This window comes from Rhinolophus ferrumequinum, chromosome 15 (assembly GCF_004115265.2).
Source record: "Rhinolophus ferrumequinum isolate MPI-CBG mRhiFer1 chromosome 15, mRhiFer1_v1.p, whole genome shotgun sequence".
In the NCBI taxonomy this organism is placed as follows: Eukaryota; Metazoa; Chordata; class Mammalia; order Chiroptera; family Rhinolophidae; genus Rhinolophus; species Rhinolophus ferrumequinum.
In genome coordinates, this window is record NC_046298.1 from 16,398,650 (window position 1) to 16,425,057 (window position 26,408).

At 48.4% G+C, this 26,408-nt stretch overlaps 1 protein-coding gene across 6 annotated transcripts in view; it reads left to right on the forward strand.

The window, feature by feature from the left end:
• Window positions 1-14,486: 14,486 nt before the first annotated feature.
• The window catches only part of BEAN1 (brain expressed associated with NEDD4 1), a 38,482-nt gene continuing 26,560 nt past the window's right edge, over window positions 14,487-26,408 (forward strand). For 2 of the 6 annotated variants that reach the window (XM_033127198.1, XM_033127202.1), the window contains exons 1-3: window positions 14,487-14,625; window positions 20,917-21,148; window positions 24,505-24,611. In XM_033127198.1, coding sequence (XP_032983089.1) covers window positions 24,587-24,611 — 25 coding nt within the window. In that variant the 5' untranslated portion in view covers window positions 14,487-14,625; window positions 20,917-21,148; window positions 24,505-24,586. The remainder of the gene's footprint in view (window positions 14,626-20,916; window positions 21,149-24,504; window positions 24,612-26,408) is intronic. The other 4 variants (XM_033127197.1, XM_033127201.1, XM_033127200.1 and 1 more) reach the window with 2 other exon arrangements.

The following is a 26,408-nucleotide window of genomic DNA, read 5'->3' on the forward strand; positions in this document are numbered from 1 at the left end:
CAACAAAGCCACTGAAAAAGGGGAAGGGGATCGGACATTAGAGGTGGCTAGAACCCAGGGATTGAGGTGGAGAGTGGTTGGAATAGAACCTAGAGAGCTGGGCAGGGACCAGATCAGAAAGGACCTTGATTGTCCTTTCCAGGGTGGACTTGACCCTGTAGCAATGGAAAATTACTTGAGCTTAGGCAAGGGTGTGGCTTGATTGAAGGAAGCTCTGAGGCTACAGTGTGGAAGGGTGTCCTTTCTCTAGAGTGAATCAAGAAGAGGCTATATTGAGGCCAGTCTGTGTGCCCTGCTTCAGGGGGCAGGATGCCTGTAGCCCACTGTATAACGGTGAAAATGAACAAGGCAATACTCCAAACAGAGATGCTGAGAAACAGCTTCTTCCCCTCCGGGCGAAATCCACAAGGCTCCCCTGCCCACCAGACTGCCGTTTCCCATGTACACAGGCTCAGCTGCGCTGCGCCAGAGGTGTAAATTGTCCATGTGCTGTGCTGCATTCTGGTGACGTGATTAACGTACTTCTCAGGGACGAGTTCTCCCAGCAGCACCTCAAAGTCCACCCTGATCAGCTCAAACAAATAGCAGACTGCAAAAAGAGGGGCCCCATCTCTCTGTCTGCCAGTCTAGGTTTCCCTGCTGTCTCACACAGCTCTCCTAGCTCCCTGAGCTGCTGTGCCTGTTTAAGAGGAGCAGATGCAGAGGACAGCAAAGCCCCCCACAGCCATTGAGCTGGGTTCTGGGATTCCCTGTTCTGAGTCTTAAGGGTATGTGCAGGTTATATGGAGCCACTCCTGAGTTCCCAAGAGTCACCAGGAACTCTGGTGGACAGGACCAGGGCAGAAAGGAGAAGCAAAGTTAAGAGTCCCCTCCACACTGTGCTAGCTGCTCCAGTCGAGGTGGCCACAAGCTAAAGATGCTGGACAGGACATCCGGGCCCCACACAGTGCCTACCTGAGACCCTTCCTGCTGGACCATGGTTTTGACAGGACAAGTGATTTGCCCCAGAACGCACAGCAGGTAAATGGCAGAGCAGGGAATTGAAACCAGCTTTTCTGGCTCCAAACCCAGAGCTTCTGACCCAGTTCAGAGTGAACTGAACTGTGCTTCCAGAACTTTAGGAAAGCAGAGACCTCCTGTAGTCCCCTGTATCCCCTCCCCACCCCCCACTGGCCAATGCCTCCCAGTGCATTGGGCATCTACTAGGGGCCAGGCCAGCCCCTCCTGAATCACAGCTCTTCCCCTGTGACTATCTGAAATGAATGGGGGAAATTTTGCCTGACACACACGCAGGTTTTCTATAAATGTTTTCTGCACTGCTTGGTTTATTCATATGCCATCTTCTTCCAAAAAGAATCAAAGCCACTCACAAACACACATAATGTAATGTTTTCTCTAACAAGTGAGTAACTAGGGGCAAAGGAAAAATACACACAACTCAATGTTTTTAAATAAGTGGGTGAATTGGGACCAAAAAAAACAAGGATAGGAAATAAAAGGAAAAACTCAGGATGACACTGAAAGACACAATTTCCGCACTAGCCAGAGGTGGACTCCCCAAATTGACTTTAAGTCGCAGCCACCATAGAGGGGAGGAAACACCACCCTCTGTTGAAAGATTCGCAATATTCAAGAGATATTTAAAAATAAACAAAAAGAAAAGAATTGTTGTTCAGAAGAGTGAAACTATTTTTGTTACTGAGCCTGGAAAGAAAGTTCTCCCACAGACAGAATAAATATTAGTTCCTTTCCCTTTTGCCCCTTCTGCCTGGAATCCCAATTCTTCCTCCATTTTCAAGCTGGGAGCTTGTCTCTCCTGCCTCAACAAGGCAGGTGCAAAAAGATAGGGTACTCTTTTTCTTTTTAAAAAAACTTTTTGTCAAAGTCTAGTGTACATACATTAAAATGCACTTAGGTGTACTGTTCAGTACATTTTCAAAAACACAATACCCCTGTGTACCCAGCACTCAGACCAGGAAACAGCACAGCCAACACGCCTGAAGCCCCCTCCCAGAAAACACCTCACCAAGAGCAAACACTGCATGGACTCTAATCCCATAGATGTGCTTTTCCTGTTTGGGAACATTATATAAATAGAATCACTCAGTGTCTGGCTTCTTTCGCTCAACCTTGTGTTCGTGAGTCACCCATACATTGCTTGTAGCTGTAGTATATTCATTCTCATTGCTGTTTTCTGTCATGTCGTTATACCACAACTTATTCTGCTGTGGATGGACAGGGCCATCCAATCTTGGTCAGGAAAATAAAGACAATCACAGGTTGCACGTGTGTATTTTTAACTGCATTAACTGTTGATAATTCACTTAAGTGCTTGAGTTCAGAAGATGCCAGTGTTATTTTTTTAAACATTTAGACTCCAATACAGCATCTGAAACTGTCTGTCTGGCAGCTGACATTATTTCGATCACTGAAGTCTATTTTTGTAACCAAAGATGTCTCAGTCCTGTGGCCAGGGGACCAAGAAATATATAGAAAAGCCATAGGGATTTTTGTTTTTGCTCTTTTGCAATTAGACATTCAATATTTGTAGGCAATATTTATTGAGACTTTACTATGTCTCAGGAACTGTACTAAACACTTTGCACGTATTATTTCTTTCAAACCTTACAACAACCTTGTGGAATAGTGTTACTTTCATTACTCTCACTTTTCAAGCTTTGTCCTCGGCACCTAGTGTAGGATCTAGTACAAACCAGACACTTATTATGTGCTTATTAAACAAGGCAAGGAATGAATAATAGCAACTACCGTTAATAGAGCCATAGTATATACCATAAACTGCCAAATGCTTACATTCATTATCTCATTTCATCTTCTCAACAAACCTGACGTAATATGAGAAACACCTTTGGGGGTTTTGCCCAGTTCACAAGTCCTCACTTTCTCTGCAAACTACACCTGCTTATACACATGTCCACTAACTGCCATGTTTGTGCTATATGACCCCACCCCTTTGATCACAGCTGATTGGACCAGACATGAACATCTAATTCAGCTCAGCCAATCAGATTCTCTCTTGGGAATTTGGATTTGTGATTGAAAGATGGTCAGTTAGGTCTGCTTGTGGCTAGAACTGAGGTGTTGTGAACTCACTCCCAAGCTGCAGTGTGGACATTTTTATGGAATAATGGACACAGAGTATCTGTAGGGCAATAAAAATAGGAGACAGAGCAGAGAAGTGCAGACACAAAAGGCAGAGTACTTCCTGGGTTCCCATCTGCTTCTGTTCCCCCACTTCCAGACTTCAAAAAGCCCAGACTTAGGTTCTAGTAAACGCTTCTTTTTTGCTTAAAGTAGTTCAAGTTGGTTCCCATTAGTTGTATTAATTGTTACCAAAAAGAAAAAGAAACACAGGTAAATATTATTTTTCCCTTGAAGAAACTGAAGCTCAGAGGAAGTAAAGTGACTTCCCCAAGGTCACAATCCAGTGAGTGGTAGAACAAAGAGTCCACCAACTCTGCAGCCTGAGCTGTTTCCCTTTCCACATGTTAGTGTTTCTTGGTCTAGATCAGTGGGACCCCCAGATCAATCTTTCACCCTTGCTGCAAGCTTTTTGAGGGTTGGGGCCACATCTGACTCACTGTACAAGCTCCACCTGGGCTGAACAGTATCAGACTTCATTGGCAAACGACCAGGATGAAAATTTCATGGAGCCAGAGCAAACATCATGGCATGACTGATGAGACATTATGGGTTTTATGGATTCAAATTAGAGACGCAGGAAAGTGGGGCATGGAACCAAGATATTTCCTAGTGACCTTGACAGACAAGCCAGTGAGCGACTGACGAAAGTCCATGTCTGCTCTAAAGCCAGAGAGGGACCACCACAAGACTAAAGACCTTGGTGGGGCAGGGGGTTATACTGCATGCCATCCTGGAAAATAGAGAACCCCTAAATCTTCCTCATGCCACAACCCTCAGCCTGGCTGCTTTGACTTCAATCTTGGCAGGGTAAATAGAATGAGAATTGGGTTTGGGTCCAGGCCAAATGTAGGGGCCTAGGCCAACTTCAGAGGATGGATGAAAAGTACATCACTGGTGAAGCCCTCATTCTACAGAGACTAGACCATTTGATCCACTCTGTACACACATACCTACCCCCATCTTCCCCAAGACATACAGAGAAATCTTTCTAAAACACATACCTGACCACATTACCCACTCCTTAAAGCCCTTACATAGACCTGTTATTCAAGGCCTTAGCCTATCATCCAAGGCCTTACGACCTGCTGTGGTATAACAAGAAATATACTTAGTCTTTGTCCCAGGCTCCTGGCATAGAGCAACTAAAACCCACATAATTTTCTGAGTGTGAAGGGTGATGGAGCATCTTTTGTTATAAAATTTGTTTTTTGTACGGAGCTCCTAAGACTCTTGAAATTTCCTAAGCAATAGAAGTGTCTTTTGCTATTCATACGAAGCACTTTTGATCACACCAGAGTTTATGCTAATGAGATGAGTTGGGTGAGGCCTCTACACAGCGTCAGGATGGCTATAGTCACCAGACAGTCCAAGTGATTACAGGGTTGAACTTTAGGCCCCATCCACTGACCTCCAGAAGGGGATGTGGGGGGTAGGGCAGGCTGGAGATTAACAATGATATTTGCTTCCTGGTGGGTGAACACATAGAGGTGCAGGGAGGGCGGCATGCCCAGAGAGGTCATGGAAGTTCTACACCACCATACCATGACCTATGCATCCCTCCCATCTGGCTGGTCCTGAGTTGTAGCCTTTGTAATAAACTAGTAAACGTAAGTGTTTCCCTGAGTTCTGTGAGCGATTCTAGCAAATTATTGAACCCAAGGAGGGGACTGAACCCAAGCAGGAGCAAATTATTGAACCCTCTATTTGTAAACAGAAGGGTAGCTTTGCAACTAGCATCTAAAGTGTGGGGCATTCCTGTAGTACTGAGTCCTTAACCTGTGGGGTGTGTGCTAACTCTGGGTAGTTAGTGACAGAATTGCACTGAGTTGCTGGACACCCACTTGGTGTGCAGAAAGATGAAGAATTGGTTGTTGGTGTTGGAAAACACTCCAGACCAGCTATTCCAGTCTTCTCTTATAACACACCACTCATTTACACTCAACTTCACTCCCAATATTCCAAATGATCTATGTCCCTGGAATCACCTTTGTACACACAAGTTATTCTCTCTTCTGGTCCATCACCCAATCCCATCCAACTGTTAAAATCTTAATTGAACTTTAAGTTCAACTCAAGGAACACAACTTTAAGGCAGCTTTTTCTAACCTCCTCATATTGGGTTAAGTGTCCTTTCTTTGTGCATGTCTGGCACAGAAAATATATTGTTCTGTGACCATTGGTTTATTCATCTACCTCTCCTAACAGATTGTGGGCTCTTTAAGAACAGGGACATTTTTTTTTTTCTACCAGTACACAGCAGAGCTCGGGGCCTGTGGTAGGCATCAATGAGTATGTATGGGAAGCATGAATGGATGGATGCAGATGGGGTACATAGATGGGTACATGGATGGACAAATAGGAGATTGTGTGGACAATTGGATAGATGAACAGATATGAGAATAGGAGGAAGAATAAGTGGATGTGGGGAGGATGGGGAAGTGGATAGGTGAGAAGAAGGCTAAGTGGATGAAGGAATGGACGTCAAAGATTTTATTTAACGCATGCCAAAGATTTTAACTCCTTAATGAGGGAACGAATAAGATTTATACACAATTTAAACGTGAATCCCAAGCACAGCCACAAGTATAGCTTTTAGCACCCCCGCCCCCCACACACAGGATATCAATTGACCTCACCTGATAAAATTCATTTGCATCTCAATGGACAAGGATAGCTTGCATTACAATCAGTTTTTTCCAACTTAAAATATAATAGAAAATATCCAAGATGGCAGAGTAATAAACATTGAGCTTGCCTCATCCCCCCAAATTACTAAATTATGAAACAATCAGCCTGGAGAACCACCTGAAGTCTAGCTGATCAGAAGTCCTATAATTAAGGATATAAAGAAGACTGGTAGGAGGGGCGGAGATGAAACGGGCTGGTCCCACAGCCACATGTGGTGGTTGAAAATCAGGAGAGAGCTCAACCACAGAGTTTCGCCATGAAAAAATGAGGGACCCTAGCCCCTCACACCAAGCTCCCCAGCCTGAAGTACTGATGCCGGGAAGAGGAGCTCCCACAACTTCTGGTTGTGAAAAACAGTGAGGATTCCAACTGTCTGGATGGGAAAGAAGGCTGTGGGAAATCCAAACCTCCTCTTAAAGGCCGGTGGAGCTCACTCACCCTGAGCTCCGGCGCAGGGACAGTGACTCTGGAGCATCAGAGACATATGGGGAGAGACTAAGTTGTGTAACTTCAGGGCAAAGACTGGAGGGACAGTCCCCATTTTCCATGTGGGGCCCTCTTCCATGCAGCCGGCAAGCAGGCATCATCTTTCCTGTACTGAGCCCACCCTCACAGGCCAAATCTGAATCTGATTGACCTCGTGAGCTCTGCTGCTCAGACCCTTCTGATTCATTGAGACCCTACCTCACCCAACTTGCCTACCACAGAAGGCTTTATCAGTAGCTGAAACTTACAGGTGGCAGAAGGTCTCAGAGTCTCCTGGCTTTTTGTGGAGCTACCCCAGACCCAGTAGTGGTGGCAGCCATCCTCGGTTTGCCAGTGCATGGGAGAACATGGCTCTCTCATGCACCTGCAGGTACAGCACAGGCAGCAACCAACTGTGGATCATTTTGTAGCTCCTACCAGGTACTCCCTGGCCAGTCACAGGCCATGGCTTACCTGGGTCTGCAACAGAGCCCCTCCCAAGAGGCCCCAGAACCAACATACTTGGAGGTTGGCTTCAGACCACAGCAGAGCACCATCCAATTAACCCCACAAGCAGCACACACAAAGAGTGGTCTTAACAGGCACCACAGCCCACTGTGGTGAATCCCACTCAGTGGGGTAAGCCCCCCACACAGCAGCCTGTAAACTGTGGATATGGCCAATCTTCACAGCCAGTCAGCCTGAGGGTCAATACCACCCACTGAAATGCCAACAGCAATCAAGGCTCAACTATAATAGGAGGGCACACACAACCCTCACAAGGGACACTCCTACAGCACCCGGAGCAGGTGACCAGGAGACTGTGCCACTGGACCCCACAGGACCCCTACGACATAAGACCACCTGGCAAGACTGGGAGACATATCAGCCCTACCTAATACACAGAAACAAATACAGAGAGGCAGCCAAAATGAGGAAACAAAGAAGTAAGTCCCAAATGAAAGAACAGGAGAAAAATCCAGAAAAAGACTAAGCAAAATGGAGACAAGCGACCTACAAGATACAGGGTTCAAACCACAATTGGTTGTAAGGATGCTAAAGGAACTCAGTGAGAACTTGAACAGAAAGATAGCAAGCATAAAAATAGACATGACACCATAAGAAAAGAACCATTCAGAAGTGAAAAATACAATAACTGAAATGAAGAATGCACTAGAAGGAATCACCAGCAGACTAAATGAAGCAGAGGATAGAATCAGCAATTTGGAAGACAAGGTAGTAGAAAACACCCAGTTGGGAGAGCAAAAAGAAAAAATAATCCAAAAAAAAAATGAGGATTGTTTAAGAGACTGCTGGGACAACATCAAGCATAACAACACTCACATCACAGGGGTACCAGAAGGAGAGGAGAGAAAGCAAAGGATTAAAAACATTTTTGAAAAAATAATGACTGAAAACTTTCCTAACTTGGTGAAGGAAATAAATATACAAGTCCAGGAAGCTCAGAGAGTCCCAAAAAAGATGAACCCAAACAGGCCCACACCAAGGCACATTATAATTAAAATGGCAAATGTTAAAGACAGAGAATTCTATAAGCAGCAAGAGAAAAGCAGTCAGTTAGCTACACAGGAGTTCCAATAAGACTGTCAGCTGATTTCTCAACAGAAACTTTGCAGGCCAGAAGGGATTGGCAGGAAATATTCAAAGGAATGAAAAACAAGGACCTACAACAAAGGCCAGCAAGGCTATCATTTAAAACTGAAGGACAGATAAAGAGCTTCCCAGACAAGAACAAGCTAAAGGATTTCATCACCACTAAAGCAGTATTACAAGGAATGTTAGAGAAACTTCTTTAAGATGGGAAAAAAAATAAAAAATATGAATAATAAAATGGCAATAACTACATATCTACCAAAAATTGCTTTCAATGTAAGTAGATTAAATGCTCCAATCAAAAACAAAGGGTGGCTGAATGGATAAGAAAACAAATCCCTTACATATATTGCCTACGAGAGACTTCAGACTGAAAGCAAAGGGATGGAAAAAATTATTTCATGAAAATGGAAACAAACAAAAAAAAGCTGGGATAGCAATACTTTTACCAGACAAAATAGACTTTAAAACAAAGAGACTAAGAACCCAGTAATCGCACTTCCTGATATTTATCCAAAGAAACTCAAAACACTACTTCGAGAGGACATGTGCATCCATATGTTCATTGCAGCACTGTTTACAATGGCCAAGATGTGGAGGCAGCCAGGGTGTCTGTCAAAAGAAGAATGGCTAAAGAGGAGGTGGTATATACAAGGTGTGATCAAACAATATAGTGAATGTTTACATTTAAAAAACTTATTACAGTAAAAGATACATTGCCATTAATCCCCCTCAAAATACTCCCCCTCACTTCAAACACACTTATCCCATCGTTCTTGCCACTTTCTGAAGCAGTTCTGGAAGTCCTCTATCGTGAGTGTCTTTAGTTGTGCTGTCATGGCTGCCTCCATGTCCTGAATCATTTTTACTTTGGGGAAGAACTAGAAGTTGCATGTTGCCAGATCCAGTGAATGAGGTAGATGAGGACACACCATAATGTTTTTATTTGACAGAAATTGCTGTACCAGAAGCGATGTGTGACATGGAGCGTTGTCATGATGGAGGATGGTTTACAGCACACTTTAAAACACATCTTCTCTCAACCATAGCTCACACCCAACTGACTGCACTGAACAAGTTGAAACTTGTCACACACTGTTACTGAGGTTTGACACGCCGCTTCCTATATTGAAGATCCCTGCCTTGCCGGTGGATGACACTTGGCATCAGCCTTCACCATATTTTCTCATTGCAACAGGAAAGGCTCCATGTCACACATCACTTCTGGTACAGCAATTCCTGTCAAATAAAAATATTACAGTGTGGGGGCCGGCCTGGTGGCTCAGGCGGTTGGAGCTCCGTGCTCCTAACTCTGAAGGCTGCCAGTTCGATTCCCACGTGGGCCAGTGGGCTCTCAACCACAAGGTGGCCAGTTCGATTCCTCAACTCCCGCAAGGGATGGTGGGCAGCACCCCCTGCAACTAAAATTGAACACAGCACCTTGAGCTGAGCTGCCGCTGAGCTCCCGGATGGCTCGGTTGGAGCGTGTCCTCTCAACCACAAGGATGCCGGTTTCGACTCCCGCAAGGGATGGTGGGCTGTGCCCCCTGCAACTAGCAATGGCAACTGGACCTGGAGCTGAGCTGCACCCTCCACAACTAAGATGGAAAGGACAACAACTTGACTTAGAAAAAAGTCCGGGAAGTACACACTGTTCCCCAATAAAGTCCTGTTCCCCTTCCCCAATAAAATCTTTAAAATATATATATATATATATATATATATATATATATATATATATATATATATATTACAGTGTGTCCTTATCCACTTTATTCACCAGATCTGGCACCGTGCGACTCTGGCTCTTCCCCAAAGTTAAAATGACCATGAAAGGTAAACGTTTTGAATCTATTCAGGACATCAAGGCAGCCACGACAGCACAACTAAAGACACTCACAAAAGAGAACTTCCAGAACTGCTTAGAAAGTGGCAAGAACGATGGGATAAGTGTGTTCGAAGATGGGGGAGTATTTTGAGAGGAGTTAATGGTAATGTGTCTTTTACTGTAATAAATTTTAATTTAAACATTCACCATATTTTTTTATCGCACCTCGCATACGCAGTGAAATATTGCTCGGTTATGGAAGGGAATGGGTTTTTGCCATCTGTGGCGGCATGAATGAACCTAGAGGGTATTGTGCTGAGTGGAGTATGTCAGACAGTGAAAGACAGATACAATGTGATTTCACTTATATGTGGAATCTAAAGAATAAGATAAACAAGCAAAACAGAAACAGAGTCATAGATACAGAGAACATTTTAGTGGTTGCCAGATGGGAGGGGAGTTGGGGTGGTGGGTGAAAAAGGTGAAGGGATTAAAAGTATGAATCGGTAGTTACAAAATAGTCATGTAAAGTATAGGGAATATAGTCAATAACATGATAATAACTACGTAGAGTGCCAGGTGGGTACTACACTAGTCAGTGGGATCACTTCTTAAATTATATAATCATCTAACCACGTGCTATACACCTGAAATTAATATAAAATAATGTTGGATGTCAACTATAACTGAAAAGTTTTAAAGGGGGGGGAGGGAAAGCACAATAAGAGGTCCAAATTTCCAGGTGTAAAACAAATAAGTTATGGGGATGCAATGTCCAGCATGGGGAATACAGTGAATAACATTGTGACAGCGTGGTACGATGTCAGACGGTTGCTGGACTTATCATGGTGATCACTTCTTTAGGTACATAAATGTTGAATAACTATCGTATACACCTGAAGCTAATATTGTATGCTAACTATATTTTTTAAGAAAAATCTTAAATAAATAAATAAATAGAATGGTTCAATGACCATGAAAGACACACACCCCTAGAGAAACAGATAACCATGTGCCAGGTAACACGTAATATTCAGTTAGAAGGACATGTGGCAATCTTTTCTGCAATTTTAAAGTGCTTCACTTAACCAGCTGTGCATCTCTGGAAAGTCACTTAAAATCAGAGGGCCTCCGTCTCCTCATCTATAAAGTGAGGTAAAACCACCAAAAAAAAAAAAAAAAAAAAAAAAAAAGTGTTCCAAGCTCTCAGCAGACAGCAGCTCCAGAAAGAGCTGCTTCAAGTTTTACAGGTTATTTCTCCACCCCTGAGCTTTCTCCCTCCACTTTAGCACCGCCCCTGAGTTTGTTGGCCTTAGGAAAGCCCTGCCCCTGACCCTACCACTCAACAAGCAAGAACCAAGGCCTTTTCCTTCATTTCCCCTTAACACCACCGAGACATGGCAGTAAATTTCACAGGGAAAGAGGAAAACTTTGAAAAGCTGGTGGGATAGATTTTTTTCCCTCGCCTCCTTCCTTTTTAGAGTATGGTGTGCTCCCCACACCCAAAGCCAGGGTAATCTGGCTTTGTAATGTAATTCAAGGCTGGGGGGATGCTTTTGACATAATTCCACATGACGAATATTCTAGCAAGAAGTAACCTTCTTGAAAGCTCTGATGGGTGTTTTAAACCGATTTACCACCCAGAGGCCAGACCCTCCTGATGGCTTTTTCCCTTTCCTTCCTCCACCCTTAGTATCAGAAGATTCCCCAACAACTGAATTGATAAGTTGACCATATCCTGTGACAGGGTCATACAGAGCAGACTCTAGGGTAAGTCCCCAGAGCCTGGCACTCGGGGGCTCCCAGGGCACCTCTGTCCTGAGATGGCACTACCTGACTTCCCACAGGTGCCTTCCTCCAGCCTTCCAGCCCGCCCTTGATCAAGCAGACACTGAACACCACTGTGCTTCTCTGGCACTCAGGAGATGCTCCTCCTGCAAAGTCTGACCCCATACAGAAGCCTCAAAAATATATGGACATACCCGCTAAATTAAAGACTCGTAATGGACTTGCACAAACTTACCCATGAGGATGTCCACGGCAGTCTTGTCTAGAACTGTGAAAAACTGGAGGCAGACTAAATGCCCAACAATACAGGACTGGTTAAACAAAACATAATACAACCATCTGATGTAATGCTAGGCCGTCACTAAAAGTGTGACACAGGAAGACAGTCAGCAAGCTTGCCCCACTTAAAGACACTTGTAGAGCTATGCAATTAAAAAGAAAGAAAAAGAAAACTCAGTATTAACAATGACCACTTTTTATGTTCTCCTTTCTCCTTTTGATATTTCCCAAGTGTACTACACTAGTATATATTTGTGGGTGGATAGGTAGGCAAATTGTCATAATCCAACTTCCTGAAACTAGATACACCACCACCAGCCCCAATAGAAACCAGTTCTGGGTTCCAGTGTGAAGAACGAGCCAGATTTGCCAGACCAGGGATGCTCAAATGGAGGGTAGGAGGGAATGAGCTCTTTAGGGCTGGAACCTTCCACAAGGACTCACTCAAAGCTGCCTCCACACATACAAAACACATCTACACATTGTCTTGCTGTGGAGGACAGAGTGTTCCATGACGCGATCACCGTCCGTCCCACAAGCTGCACCTGGCCCAGAACAGAGGTTGCTTTCTGCAAACCCCTCTTAGAGACTGACTGTAATTGATGTTCATTCTGACACAAATCAGCACCCCTCCCTCGCTTCCTGCAATGTGCTGGTTCCTGGAACAGGTTATTGTCCTGACCTGGTCAAGCATGTAAAGTAATTTCCCGTACCTGGTAGCGTTCACGTACTAGTACCCCCTTTACTGTATGTAATCCTTTGGCACCTGCCAAGCAGTAGAATCCATTTCGTCTTGCAATCGCCCAAAACACACCTCATATGTCAGTTTCTCTTAGTAAACTCCGTTAGTTGCCAGACTGGAGTGGCCCGCTTCTTTCTTTGGTCTCTCTCTGCCTTCTGCTTATGGAGGTAGACTTTGTCTCAGGGCTTCTCCCTGGGTCTGCATGTACAAACACTTGCCAAAGAAGACAGCTTACAGGTGAAAGTACTCAACAACCAAGGATCAACAGGTGACTGCTCAGGGAAGTCAACATCACATCACCTTTAGCAGGGTTATGCAGTGACACAGCCCTAGCCTGGGGGCCCTAAGGCCTCCGGTCCTTGCCTGTCCTGGCCCGGGCCCTGGCCCATCCCTTCCTTTCTCTAGTCTTTTATTTGTTCATCCATAAAATAAGTGCATGAGGTTGGACACAGGGCCTCTCAGGTCCCCTTTCTTAAGACTCTGAAAGATGTTTCCCTTTATTTTGGCCCCTCTCCTGCATAGCCCATATGTTCCCATGACAGCCCTAGATGGAGCTGGAATCCCCCAGTCTGAGACCTACCCTCTCCCACAGTGTAGGGAGAATGGGGGAAGGCAGAGCAGGAGGCAGAGCCCAGAATGAACAGTTGTTACCAAAGGAGGCTGGGAAGTATCCTCACCCACTGAGGCCCTAGACCATGCGGGTCCCTCTGCCTCCACCCAGGGAAGCCCAAGCCATGGTGACTGGCAGAGCGGCCATGGAGTGAGGTTTGTTTTTTCCATCGGAGCCTGCTCTGTCCCCACCCTTCCTACAGTGCTAATGGCTACCTCACTTCTCTTCCATGCTATCCCATGGCTCCTCTGCTTCCCCAAGTTTCATCATCAACATGTGCAGCTCGTCATCAGGTGTTTTTTTAAATAAATGATACATATATTTACTTTTTTTAATCATGTTTTAAGAAACTAACTGCCATCAACAAAACGGGGTTTAGAAGAGAGTTATCAACAAAGCATTTCATCAATTCAGTCATCGAATTTAGAGTGCATGCTCTGTGCAGGCCCCCAAGTGTCTCCCTACTGGGGCTCCCAGCCAGGTAGGGCAGATTAAATAAACGATTCCACAAATAACCGGAGAGCACCTCACATCCCAGGGGTACAATAAACAGGAGATCTATCATAATGAAGAGAGGCCTGGGGGGGACGGGATGGGCTTGTCCAAGGCCCCAGAGGAGGACAGGAGCAGGAGGCCCTGCCAGGCTTATCTCGGCCCTCCCAGTGACCGAGACAATGTTACCTGCCCAAGTGTCCATTCCTGCCTCTGACCAACCTGTCTGGCTGTCCTTCCCTAGACATAGAGTTTGTCTACACTTCTCTGCACACGTCTGTATGTCTATCCTTCTCTGCTCCCCCCAGTCTGTATGTTATTCTTTACACACGCCTATCTGTCCTCACACGTCTGGCTGGCGCACTGGCCTCCCGCATCTCTGGACCTCCAGTATCTCCAGACCTCCCCGACGCGCCCGCCCCGCCTGCCGCTGTGTGGGCGTCGGGCTAGCTGCGCGCAGAGGGGCACATCTCGGCCCTCCCCCTCCCCCGCGTCCCCCCATCTGAGGAATGACCGAGGCGGCAGCGCAGCGCTTCTGAGACTCCGGAGCCACCGAGCAGTACTGCTGAGGCCCGGGAGGTGTGCCGCCACCTGGGGCGCCAGAGCCGGCGGCGGTGGCGTGGGCGGCCGGGCGGGGCTGCGGCAGGGCAGGGCACGGCCAGGCTCGGGAAGCCGCCGCCGCCGCCTCGGCTCGGGATCGCGGGCAGCGGGTCGGCTCGGCTCGGCCCCGCCTCCCCTGCCCCGCCCCTGCGCGCCTAGCAGGCGGAGGAGGAGCGGCGCGCCCCCCGCGACGCCAGAGCCAGATCTCGAGCGCAGCAGCATCCGAGCGGGAACCGGAGCGGGAGCGCGAGCAGGAGCGGGAGCCAGAGACGAAGCCAGAGCGGGAAGCCGAGCTGGAGCCGAAGCTGGAGCCTGCACTGGGGCGCACCGAGCGGAACGAGGCTGCCAAGCCGAGTAAGGGGCGTGGGGCTGGGGGCGGTGCTGGGGAGGGGCGAGGAGGGGGTCCCGGGCCCCTCCCCTGCGTTCTGCGGCGGCCCCTGCGCGCACACATACACACGCACACACACACACACACACACACACACACACCCACCCACCCGGGGTGCTGAGCGCCGGGAGGGCGGATGCGCGATCCCAAGCGGAGCCGCAGCGCGTCGGATCGCGATTCCCGCACTCCTGCGGACCGCGACCCCCAGCCCCCGCGCGGGCCGAGGCTGCCTCTAGCACGCCCTCTGGCCTCGGGGAAGGGGCGGTCTCCCGGATTCTTGCCTGACTCGAGTCCCAGACAAGCATCCATCCCGTGTGGGGGACATAAGACAGTCTCCCGGGCCCCGCGCCGTCGGTTTTGAGGATCTCTTAACAACACACCCAAGAAGGGGAAACCAGGATGCACTTTCGGTCGGGGTGGAAGAGGAGAGGGGCTTTGTGGAGTTTGAAGCTAAAACCCACCCTCTAGTCTGGAAGTTTGACCCTCCGACGTGCGGGTCACCCTGGCCATGCCCCCGCTTCAGTGCCTGCCACGCTGGCCTATCTCAGCATCAAGGGTGGGAGAAGGGGCGCCCCAACTGCACCTTTTCCCGCTTTGGGGCATACTTTTCCTTGCGCGGTACGTGGGGCCGGAGGCTGAGTCCGAGGCGGCTGCTCTGGCTGGCTACGCAGCGTCAAACGACATAGCCGCCTCTCCCCCAGCGCCCTCGGGAACTGGGTAGTGCCCACCCCACCCCACCCCCGGCCGAATTGCGCAGCTCTTTCTCTCTCCATCGGGTTCCTGGCTCGCGGAGGACCCAAGGCTGCCCTCCTGGTCCCACGCGGGTGCGGGCCGTGGGGGGAGGGGGTTTGTTGGCCAGGCCCAGACTGGGAAGGGAAAGACACAAATGACAGGTGTGAGAGGCAGGGGTTCCAGGAGCTTGGTCCTTGGACTTGACCCACACAGTCCCACGGGCACCTGCCTTGACGATGCCCCTCCTGACTCTCAAACATCCCGACTGCTCTAGTGGAACAAGTGGCTTCACCTCCCTGTGCCTCAGTTTCCTCCACTGACAAGTAGGCTTGATTCTGTTGTTAGCAGAAGGTTTAAGGGCTTTGAAACCAGAGAATGGGCTTGGCTGATTTCCTAGCTGTGTGAGCTTAGGCAAAACACTTAACCTCTCTGAGCCTCAGTTTCCCCATCTGAAACATGGGGAAGGTGGGTTGGGAGGATTAAATGAGATGATGCTTCTGGGGGGCCTACCACCGTGCTTGACACAGCCAGTATTCAGTTCAGGATGGCTACAGGTGTCATTTTATGACGTGTCCAGCACCTGTGGATGCGGAGGCTGAGTGCCTTCCCCTGATGTGGTGGGGACATGACTCCCTCCAAGGAGGCCTTTGAATCCCCCAAGGCCTTGTGGACATCTAATTGCAATGCAAAGCTCCTTCTTTAGGTCCTGCCCTTTCTCAGACATTCCCTACTCCCCTGCCTTCTGCTGCCCCTCCCTACCCTGCCATCTCTGTTCAGGTTGGAAAAAACTGTATCTGACATTCCTTTTGCCCTTGGCTGATGTCTGCTGCCCTGGCAGAGGGCTCCTCACGTATTGCTCACACTCTGTACAAGGGAATTCTGCACACCTCCCTCCACTCAGAGGTGTGGGGGCAGGGGGAGGATTGCTTTCCCTGGGGGGGTGGGACCAGGCTGTCAGGGGGCTTGGACGTTCCAGAGGTAACAGTTCAGACAGGGAGTGGAAAGCAGCAGAGAGACCAGCCACCATGGCAAAGAGACAGCAGGAGGTCTAAGGGGTCCCAACCCTGAGTCTGTGCTGACCAGGGTGTGTTCATCCAGACCACTGAGCCACCAGTCCCCAGATATGGTGAACCTCAGGGACAAAATGGAGCCAGTGGCAACTGAGAGGTTAGAACATCAGAGCTGGAAGCTCCCCAGGAAGAGTTTTGTCTGGTCTGTGCAGCTGGGGCCTCAGATCCAGAAAGAAATGACAAGGCCCAGGTCCTAGGGGAGGATGCTGGGATCCTTGGGGTGGCATGGAAGGTGTAGATGGCAGGAATATTATTGAGAAGAAAACAGAGGTCTGCCTTGTGGACACCATGTTAGTCCTGGTCACCTGTAGCCCAGCTGCCCAGAACAGGGTGGCAGAGGAGGAGTGGGTCTGTCCACTTAGTGCCTGCTGGGGACTTGGTGAGATAAGCAGAATAAGCTGCTTCGTCAGGGCTCCTTCTACACAGAAACCCCCTCTCTCCTCTTCTTCCTCTATAGCCTACCCCCACCCTACCTCCACCCCACCCCCATTCACCCAGGAGGGTGTCACATCCCTGTATCTTCCATAGTCCTCACTCCTCTTCATCCCAAAGGAGTTCATCAGAAACTAATTGGAAGGTTTGCCTCTTCTGGTTCACACAGTACTTGGAACAAGGCCAATAGAGGATGTGATAGGGATATGGGCATTACCTTTAGTCTTTGGGAATGATCAGTTAGACACCCTCAGAGGCCTGTGACCTGAAGCCTTTGCCCTAGAGTGCTCTGAGCACATAGTAAGGGGCAGAAAAGTATAAATCTGCTCCCGGCCTCCTAAAGGGAGAAACTGAGGCTAGGAGGGCTTCTGGAGTCCCTTGGCACAAAATCGAGTTGTGCCTGAGAGTGTGGCTTCCTGGAGTTTGACTATAGCATGTGATTCTGCGCAGGAGATTTACCTTTCAAAGCCTCAATTTCCTCTTGAAAATGGGAACAATATTACAGACCTCCCAGTACAATTTGGAGGACTGAAGAAATAGTATGCAGGTTCCCTCCGCTATCTGAACGCAGAGCATTGCTATGAAACCTTTCCTAAGCCAAAATGGCGTAAAGCAAAGAAGCTGTTACCTTAGGACACCTCTTGCTAACAGATGCACGAAATAAATGGAGATAAAGCACAGATGCTCAAAGACACAGTTCAAAGCTCTGGCTGCTTGATGCTGAGATGCTGAGTGTCGTTCCCAGGGAAGGAGCTTGGCAGGGCCACTCTCCCTGTTCTGGGTGCGCCCTGACTCTATTACGGCTGCTGCAAAGCAAATGCTTAACACCATTTTCGATTTTCGCCTTTTGTTGTAAAAGTCAAAATCCTCTTGGATTTCTTGCAGTTAGCAAAAACAGGTACTAATGTAGGTCTTGCCTAAAAGCGAAGTGGCACAATGCAAACTTTCAAAATGCATGAGATAATTGTATAGGAAACATGGCAGTGTCGAGTGGACCCTTCCCAATGGCCTTGCTGTGTCTATATTATGAACATGCCTCGAACACATGCTGTTTCCCAGGGAAAAACATTTTCTCTTTGAATTCTGACAACAGCCCTTTGATTTAGATACTATAATTGTCCCCATTTTATAGATGAGAACACTGAGGCTTAGAAAGGTTAACTTATATAACTTAGCTAGGATAGAATACTTAAAACATCACTAGTAACTCATAATTTTATGAGTTTGTAAAATTGATAATTAGCACATTGTATCTTAGATGATATGTCATTAGTTATAGGAATGATTCCTCGGAGATCTCCAATCGCTTTATGTCTATATGTTAATTGTCCACAAGCTATAGAATTTTAGGAGACATCTTCACTTATTTTTTCTATTCAAACAATAATCAAACTGATTTAAAAGAGCAGCCCCCATTTATTCCCACCCTCTTCTCTCCATCTTTCTCCATAGCACTTATCACTGCCAACATCTGTATAGCTTATTCATTTGTTTATTGTCTGGCCTCATCAATGTAATGTAAACTCCCCAAAGGCAGGGATTTTTAACCATTTTACTCACTGTGAGATCCCCAGAGTCTAGAATAGTACCCAGTACTTAGTATGTTTTGCAAATTATAAAGTGTTTTACAAACATAGGTTTTATTATTATTATTATTATTCCCAAGTGTATAGCTTGCCTGAAAATAAAACATTAAGGTTCATGGCAGAATCATTTCCCTCAAAAAATTGGCAAATAGGACTTGCTCAAGCGCCAGGGAAAACATGATGAAGGTTAAGAACAACAGAGATTATTTTCCTAACATTTTAATAAAGCTCCTTATCAATAAGTTCAAAGACAAATTAATTTTAAAAATCGTTGCAATAACGTCTGACATGTTCAAAAGCAATTAAATTAGCTTTTAAAACTTTCAATGAGTTAACTATCACTAACTTATTCACTTAATTACTTTTTATTTTGATAGCACAAAAGGCTTTTTCAAATCTTTGTTTAATGATTTTTTTTCAGATTATACAAGTAATACATGTTCATTGTAGAAATTTTGGAAAGTCATAAGAAATGTAAAGAACATAAAAATCCTTAAGCCCACCACTGCCTAGAGAGCACAGTGACTGAATATTTTAGTGTCTTTCCTTTCTAATCTTTTTCTGTCTGAATATTTTCTCTAGGATGTTGTTTTCTTTTACAAAATAAGGATCATGTTGTAGGCAGAGCTCTACAACCTGATATTTTTTATAACCTGGGTTTTTTTCCCCCTCTTTATACTGAAAGCCTTTACCTGTTAGTAAAATTTCTTTAAAAACATGATTTCATGGCAATATAATATTCCATTATAAGTATGTGCCATAATTTGCTCAGCCTGTCCTCTCTTACTGGACCATGGGGTTGGCTCCCATGTTTCACGCTATAAATAATGCTTGTCTGTGACCTCTTTAGTGTTTTTTTCAAGCCTTAAATCAGGCTTCTCTACACACTTGGTCAGGACCTATTTACCAGTTTGTAAATGGACTGGTTTATGTGGTTAGACAGAAAATCAAGCCTTAGAAGTCGGCCCTGGTTAGCAGTGGGGAAGTAGGTGGCAGCTGATCCTATCCCAAGGAAATTAAGGTAACATGGAGACCCAGTAACCTCTAGGCACATCCTGACTAACCTAGTGGAGAACGCATGTAGCCAGATGTTGCATGGAGACAGAAGGCCTCCTTGCTACAGAGGCTGCCACACCTGGATCTCTTTTCTAATATCAGGACCAAGTTACCTGTTTGCAAACCTAAACATCCCCTGCCCACCTCTCTGCCACTGTTCTCTAGCTCTTTTTCCCCCCACTCCTGTGTTCATTCATTCTTCCATTCAATCATACGACGAACATTAATGACATTTATCCGCACTTGCCAAGGAATGTTCGCCTCCATTGGGGAAGTCACCAGCTGGGTCCCAGCCTCATATAAAGACCTTCCTGCAGAGGAGAAAGGCTTTCTGCTGCCCGAGGACCCTCACCTGCAGCCCGGGGAGTTGGCCCCTACTTGGTGAGGCAGATGCCAGCCTTTCAAGATTAGTGTGGCTGACCAAAGTCCCTGGAATTTCTGATTTCCTTCTGGCTCTGGGCAATCACATGCACCCCACAGGTTCATGGAATCCCTATATGATGTTATCATTTGTTCATTCAGCAATTAGTCCCTGAGCATTTACTGTGGTGACCCCAGGGTACCAGTGGTTATCTGGGCTGTCTAGACCTGAAGTCACCACCTCCCCAACTCAGGAAGAGCCCCCATCTCTCCACCATCCCCGTCACCCAAGCAGACAATGGGAATCATCCTCAGCTCCTCCCTCTTCCTCGCCCTTTACTCCTGCTTTTTAAACATCCCCGACTTAGCCGACTGTGTTCATCAGAACCGCACAGCATGTCCTGCCCAGGGGCCTCTGCATTCTCTGCTCCCTCCACCCAGAGCCCTCTTTTCCCAGATAACCACCCGGCTATTCACCCAACTAGCTCCCTTCCTCCAGTCTTTGCTTAGAGGTCACCCTCTCACCAAGGCCCTCTGCAGCTGCTGTATCTGAATGTTCAACCTCCACCTACACACTGCTTCTGTGCCTTCCTCTCTTGTTACCTAACAAACGCCACCATTATGTTTTGTGTCTCCATCACAAGAATGCTCCGTGAGGACAGGCGCTGTCAATGTTTGCTTCACCCATCTATCCCCGAACATTCAAAATCTGGTACTCAAGGGATTTGCAATAAATATGTGTTGAACCAATGAATGCAGCCTCTCACCCTTTTCTCCAGTCACTACTGCCTTCATTTAGACTCATCATCTCCTTCCATGCTCCCCTGCCTCCTGTCTCCCACACCTGGCCCACCCTCTACACTGAGACCAGGGAGACCTTCCTAAAACGATAAAAGCAGACCGCGTCCCTGCTTAAAATCCTCCGAAGGGCAGTCTTGGGGCAGGGAGCTCACTACCTCACCCAACCCCCATCATTTCTGAGTCGCAGTATTGTAAAATGGGGATTTGTTTTGCGATCCAGTGACTGCACGTGACCGTGGTTGAGCTGCGCACCATAAACATCAGGACATCACGTGGCGTCTTCCACAGGCTCGCCCACTCCTGCCGCTCTGCGCAGTCTGCTGTCCACCGCGGTGACGCCGAACCCTCCCAGGTGGCTGCCGCGCATGCGCCAAGCCGCCCCTTGCCGCGGAGCCAGGCTCTCGCCGCCAGGAGCGCGGGGGCGCTCCCCTTACCCACACTCATCCGCCCAGGTCTGAGTGTCGCAGTCGGGCCCCAGAGCAGATGCATTCTGGGAGCGGGGACGTGAAGCGGTGTGGGAGTGCCGCGGACTTGCCGCATACCGTTCAGTCACTTCAGAGACTGGAGTGTCGCCGCCGCCCCCCACCCCCCACCCGCCTTCCAGTTCCTAGCCAGACAATCCAGTCGGAGATGAGTCACAGGCAGGAACGCGCCTCGCCTGGGATGCTAGGCTCGGAGAGAGGCGGGCAGGGGAGACGTGACCTGGGAGCGGGCCCTCCTCCCAACCCCCACTCCTACAGTCCCTGCTCCAGGACTCCTCTCCCAGCAAACGACAGGCTCAGCCTGTCTGTGCCAAACCTGTCCATCCACTACCCCCAGTACTGCATCCTTACAGCAACTCCAGACACATGGGGAGATGAGGGTGGGCACTCACAAGGACACCACGTACCCAGCTTTGTCTTGACCCCAACAAAAGCACCCAAGCAGAGGGTCTGATGCCACCAGTTCTATCTCCAGCAATCAAAGAGGATTTCATTGAAGAGATTTCTCGAGCTGTGTTGACAGCTATATAGGAGTTTGCCAGGTAAAAATAAAAAGAATGGCATCCCAGGGAAAGGGAATAGCCTGGAAGTATGAAAACCCCAGTGTGTCCAGAAAGCAGGCCAGCCAGAGTACCAGGGGTGTCAGATCTCTGTGGGGTGTCCCTGGCAGTAACTGAGGGGGACTAGGGATAACAGAGCCCCTCCCCGCACAGCTCTTCCACCATCTCTCCTCTGACCTTGGGTGGGTTATATCCCTGAGCCTCAGTTTTCTCATCTGCAAAATGGAAATGATGTCACCCACCTGTTACAATGATGTTGGTGACCTTACCTGGCACGTGCAGGTGTTTGGTGAATGTGAACCACACCTGAAAGCCTAAGTGCCCTGAGGCGTCTATATACAGAAATGTCTACCTCACCCATGTCCAAACTGGCCGACCCCTCACCAAGCTTCCAAGCCATTTGAGAACTTACCCATTGTCCACCGAACACCGAAACTAACTACAGAAAACCACACATAATGCAAGAGTTCTTGGTGCCACCTGCCCTAGGAGGCCCATCTCCCACCTCCCTATACCTCGCAAAGATTTGGCCTTTATCTCAGGAGACTGTGAGAAGAAAGAGTGCCTATAGGTGGCCTCTAGGGGAAGCAGGACCCTGGGGACAACCCCTTGAAGCTTAGGTGGTGGTCAGCACCCTCTATGGCATCAGGTGCCACCAGGGCAGCCCTATAGGAAGTATACATTCAGCATGCATTTATGAAGCACTTACACTATGCCAGGAGAGGTAGGCAGGGCCCTGGGGCAGTGGAGGGAGTGGTGGAAGCCAAGACTTCTCCTGAGGGCACTGGGGAGCTACAGAAGGGTTTTCAGTAAGGGAGTGACATAGCCCGTTTTGCCTTTAAGAAAGACCTCTCTGGAAGCAGCACAAGAAATGACCTCTCAGCCTACTTACGTCCCCTTCTAGACACACAAGTGACCACAATGCACACGGGCACACCCACAGACGTGAATGCAGACACATGTACACACATGTATTTTTAGAAAGCGTAGATCCCAGGCCCTGAGATCTTAGTGAATTTTCTGGTGTGAAATCCCAGTTCCCCAAACAGTCTGCCACACCAAGGAGACTTCTCTACCAGACCTGGGGAGATCACGTCCTACCCTCATTTCCCAGGGCAGAACTTTCAAGTGGGTTTCTATGGTCCTGGGAGTGGGCTTCAGGCCATCCTGGGCTTCACACCAGGGAAGCTGAGCTGGAAGCCACCTGGAGAGAGGGATTCCTGGGTCAGCAACAACAATAGCCCTCTCCCCTCACCCCATCGGACAGCAGTGAGGCCAAGCACCTCGTACCAGGGGCTTGCCACAGATACCCTCATCCTCACAGCAGGTGAAGTGCTCTGACCCTGCTTGCTCTGCCCCAGGTCACACTGTCAGGAAGTGGCAAAGTGGACAGCAGCACTCAGGAATTGGACCCTGACGCTCAGGCTCTCCTAACGTAGGTCTTTGATGTGTTTATCAAATAGAAATCCCAGTTATCAGTCAGTGCAGTTTGGTCAATGGGCTCTGTCAAAACACGGGACCCATTTAAAGGAAAAAAATACACATATAATAAAAGGGATCCCTCGGGGAGACAAGGGTGGGGCCCTCTGGACTCACCCCTTTTGGAAAAGTGCTGTCTACAATAATGTCACCCCCAGGATCAGAGAAGCTGACTGCCTCCTGAGACCTGGGGGAGGGGACAGGCTCTTTCCCTGTGGGCTTGTGACTACCAGCTTTCCCCTGCAAGAGCTCGCGGGGTTCTGCGTCCATGGTCCCTGCTCAGCAACCCTCAAAGGTGCAGTTTGGTTTCTGCAAGTCAAGTGCCCACACTCCCTAGAAATAAGAACTCTATCTCCCTGCTGTTCCACAGCCGCATGTCACTTGGGGCTCAGGAGAGAGTAAACCAGTTTAGATCTTTCACAGCACCGGAGGATGGGTTCCATTTTTTAAATGTGTCCTCCATTGCAAATGGGTGTTAGAGTGAGCTGGCACTCACTTGCTGCCAGACATCCAGGCTTCACACCAAGTTAATATGGGAGGTGTAGGGGACTTTGGGGAAGAGACATTTCCGTTCTCTAGGCCTTTATTTCTGAATTTTAGGTGCCTTCTAAGGGACTGTGCTGGCTGAATCAAACAGACCTGGGTTCTAGTCCCAGGCCATGATTAGAAGCTGAGTGACCTAGGACAAACTACATAACCTCTCTGAGCTTCAACTTCCTTATTTATAAAATGAGAATGAAAACATCATCTTCCACTCAAAGCTGTTGGGACAATAGTAATAAGAATATTGTTTGAGCTAGACATCTGTGAACACCCTGCCAAAGCCAGCTGTGGAACCCTGAACTAGCCCCTCACCTTCTCGAGGTCTCAGTTTCCCCTTCTGTGAAATGAGAACATTGGGCAGATCTTTAAGGGTCCCTCTAGTCCTGACAGTTATAAGATGCTTGGGATGCCATGGCCCATTGCAGTTATCAGAGGCAGTGGGATCTCATAGGTTCATGAGACAGGAGAACTCTGTGGCATCGCTCACTCTCACTCAAGGGTTCACTCAGGAGAGAGATTCCACCCACCACAGGAACCCCAGCACAAAATTGCCCCATCCCTGCTCCAGCACCCCCATACTCTGCAGCCCAGAGCTCTCCCCAGCCTCCAACCAGAGTGCACACATCTCAAAGTCACCATCCTCTCCCCAGAGGTTGACAGCCCAGGGGACATGGGTGCCCAGCCTGCAGGGTCAGTGGGTACTTTGTGGGCACCCCCATCACCAGCCTGTTTGTGTCTCTGCAGGTGAGCGGAGGGTCCTTCCTTGTGAGAAGTCAGAGCTGTGCACGTGGGCAGGCTGGCTCCGCTATTCTGCTCCAAGGATTACATGTCCTTCAAACGCCCCTGCCCCTGTAAGTCTCTTCCGGCATCCGTCCATGGCTCTGGGCCAGGCGAGGGCAAAGCTTGGAGTCAGGGTTGCAGAAAATATCTCTAGGGTGTTTGGCCAGAGAGTTGCAGGGGTTTGCGCAGGGGCTGATGTGGTGTGATGGGCGGGGGGAGGGCAACGCATGAGACCCCTGACTTCTGCAAGAGACGTCTCACTTCTGTCCGTCCCTCTGTGGCAGCACTTTCCAAAGTGTGGATCGGGGTTTCTCTGAAGGATATTAACGGGGTTCCTTAAAAATTCCACTGCCAAACGAATGTGGGAAATGCTGGGTGAGACAAGTTAAGTAGGTTTTGCTCCTGCAAGACGTTTCAGAGCCTTTAATGTGATGTGTATTGTGAGGCCCCCACAGGAAAGAGAAAGCCCAGGGGTCTTCCCAGACTTAAGGGACCCCAAGGAATGTGTCATGGGATGGGAACCGCACAGATCACACTCCCTGTTGTTCGCTGTCCTAAGGAAACCCTTCGTGCAGCATCTCCTCTAGGAAGCCCCTGAGTTCCCAATTAATTTCCTCTAATGAAGCTGTTAGGTGATTTTGCACGTAACAGTCTTCTCATAGCTCCCTGGTGCCCACGAGGCCAGCAGTGGACTTAATCAAGTGTACCCTGGGACTCGAGGCTGCTGCCCCCTGTATCTTACTCCCCTCGTCTCCACCAGCTGACTCATGCTGCTACCCTTACCCCGGGCTCCCCTTCACCTCTCTCCATGGCAGCCACCTGCTTTCTCCCATGATACCCCCCCCGAACCCACCAAAACTGCCATCACTTGCTGCAATTTGAGAGGATACCCGTAATATTCCCATCCCTTCTCCTTGATGAGTTGGGACTGTGAGTCTGTGTAAAATCAGGGACCCCACCGTAGTCCCCATTTATCTCCCATGATCACTCTGGCTCATGCCTCACCCCTACTCACTAACGTCTGTTGAAATTTATACCATTGGTATAAATCACGTATCTTGGGCATGGGGGTCTCTCTTCCAAAAAGTCAAAACCCTAATTGTTAAATCTTTGGACATCAAGGGGCTGCTGCAGTAGTGGGTAGGGGGAGCTGGCATATCCTGTCTGGATGGAATCACCAGACATGCCTGGGGGAATAAGGTGACAGGGGGTTCATTGTGCAAAGAGTGGTGTTCAGAGAGGTGGGAGAGCCCAGCCTGGCTTCTGGCTACCACGGGTACCCAAGGAGGACACAGGTCAAGCCATAACGAGGTCATTACTGATAGTACAATCTCAACTTGTTGTCACTGTCATCACTGGTTGTTCGGCATTACCAGGAAATTAAAGCCCAAGACCCAGGACAGGTGTGAAGGCTGCCATTCAGGTGCACTTTGGAGCCCAGGGACATCTGCCCCAGAGGGCTGGGGTGGTCATGGCCTCACCCCCATGAGCAGCTGGGAATGAAGAAGGCTGAGGCTGATGAGTGTGGAGAAGTTTCTGGGGCCAAGCCAGGCCCTTCAGAGCCCTGCCATCGGCACTAATAGGGACAGCCCTCTAGGGGTGTCCCCGCAGGACAGCCCTCTGCATGTCCACCTGCTGAGGTCTCCAGGGTGTGTTCATCGATATGCTGGGCTGTTCAGAAGCAGTTCCTATATGTCTCTGAATCCCCCCACCCCGAGGCCAGGTGCCTGGCATGCAGAAGGTACTCCATAAATGCTTGTTGAATAAACGCATAGTCAAACACTCTGCATGAGGAGCTGGAGGCAGTGGGGGGGAGGGGGTAGGAGAGCTACAGCTTCAGACTCTGCCACTACATGCTCTCCAGGACT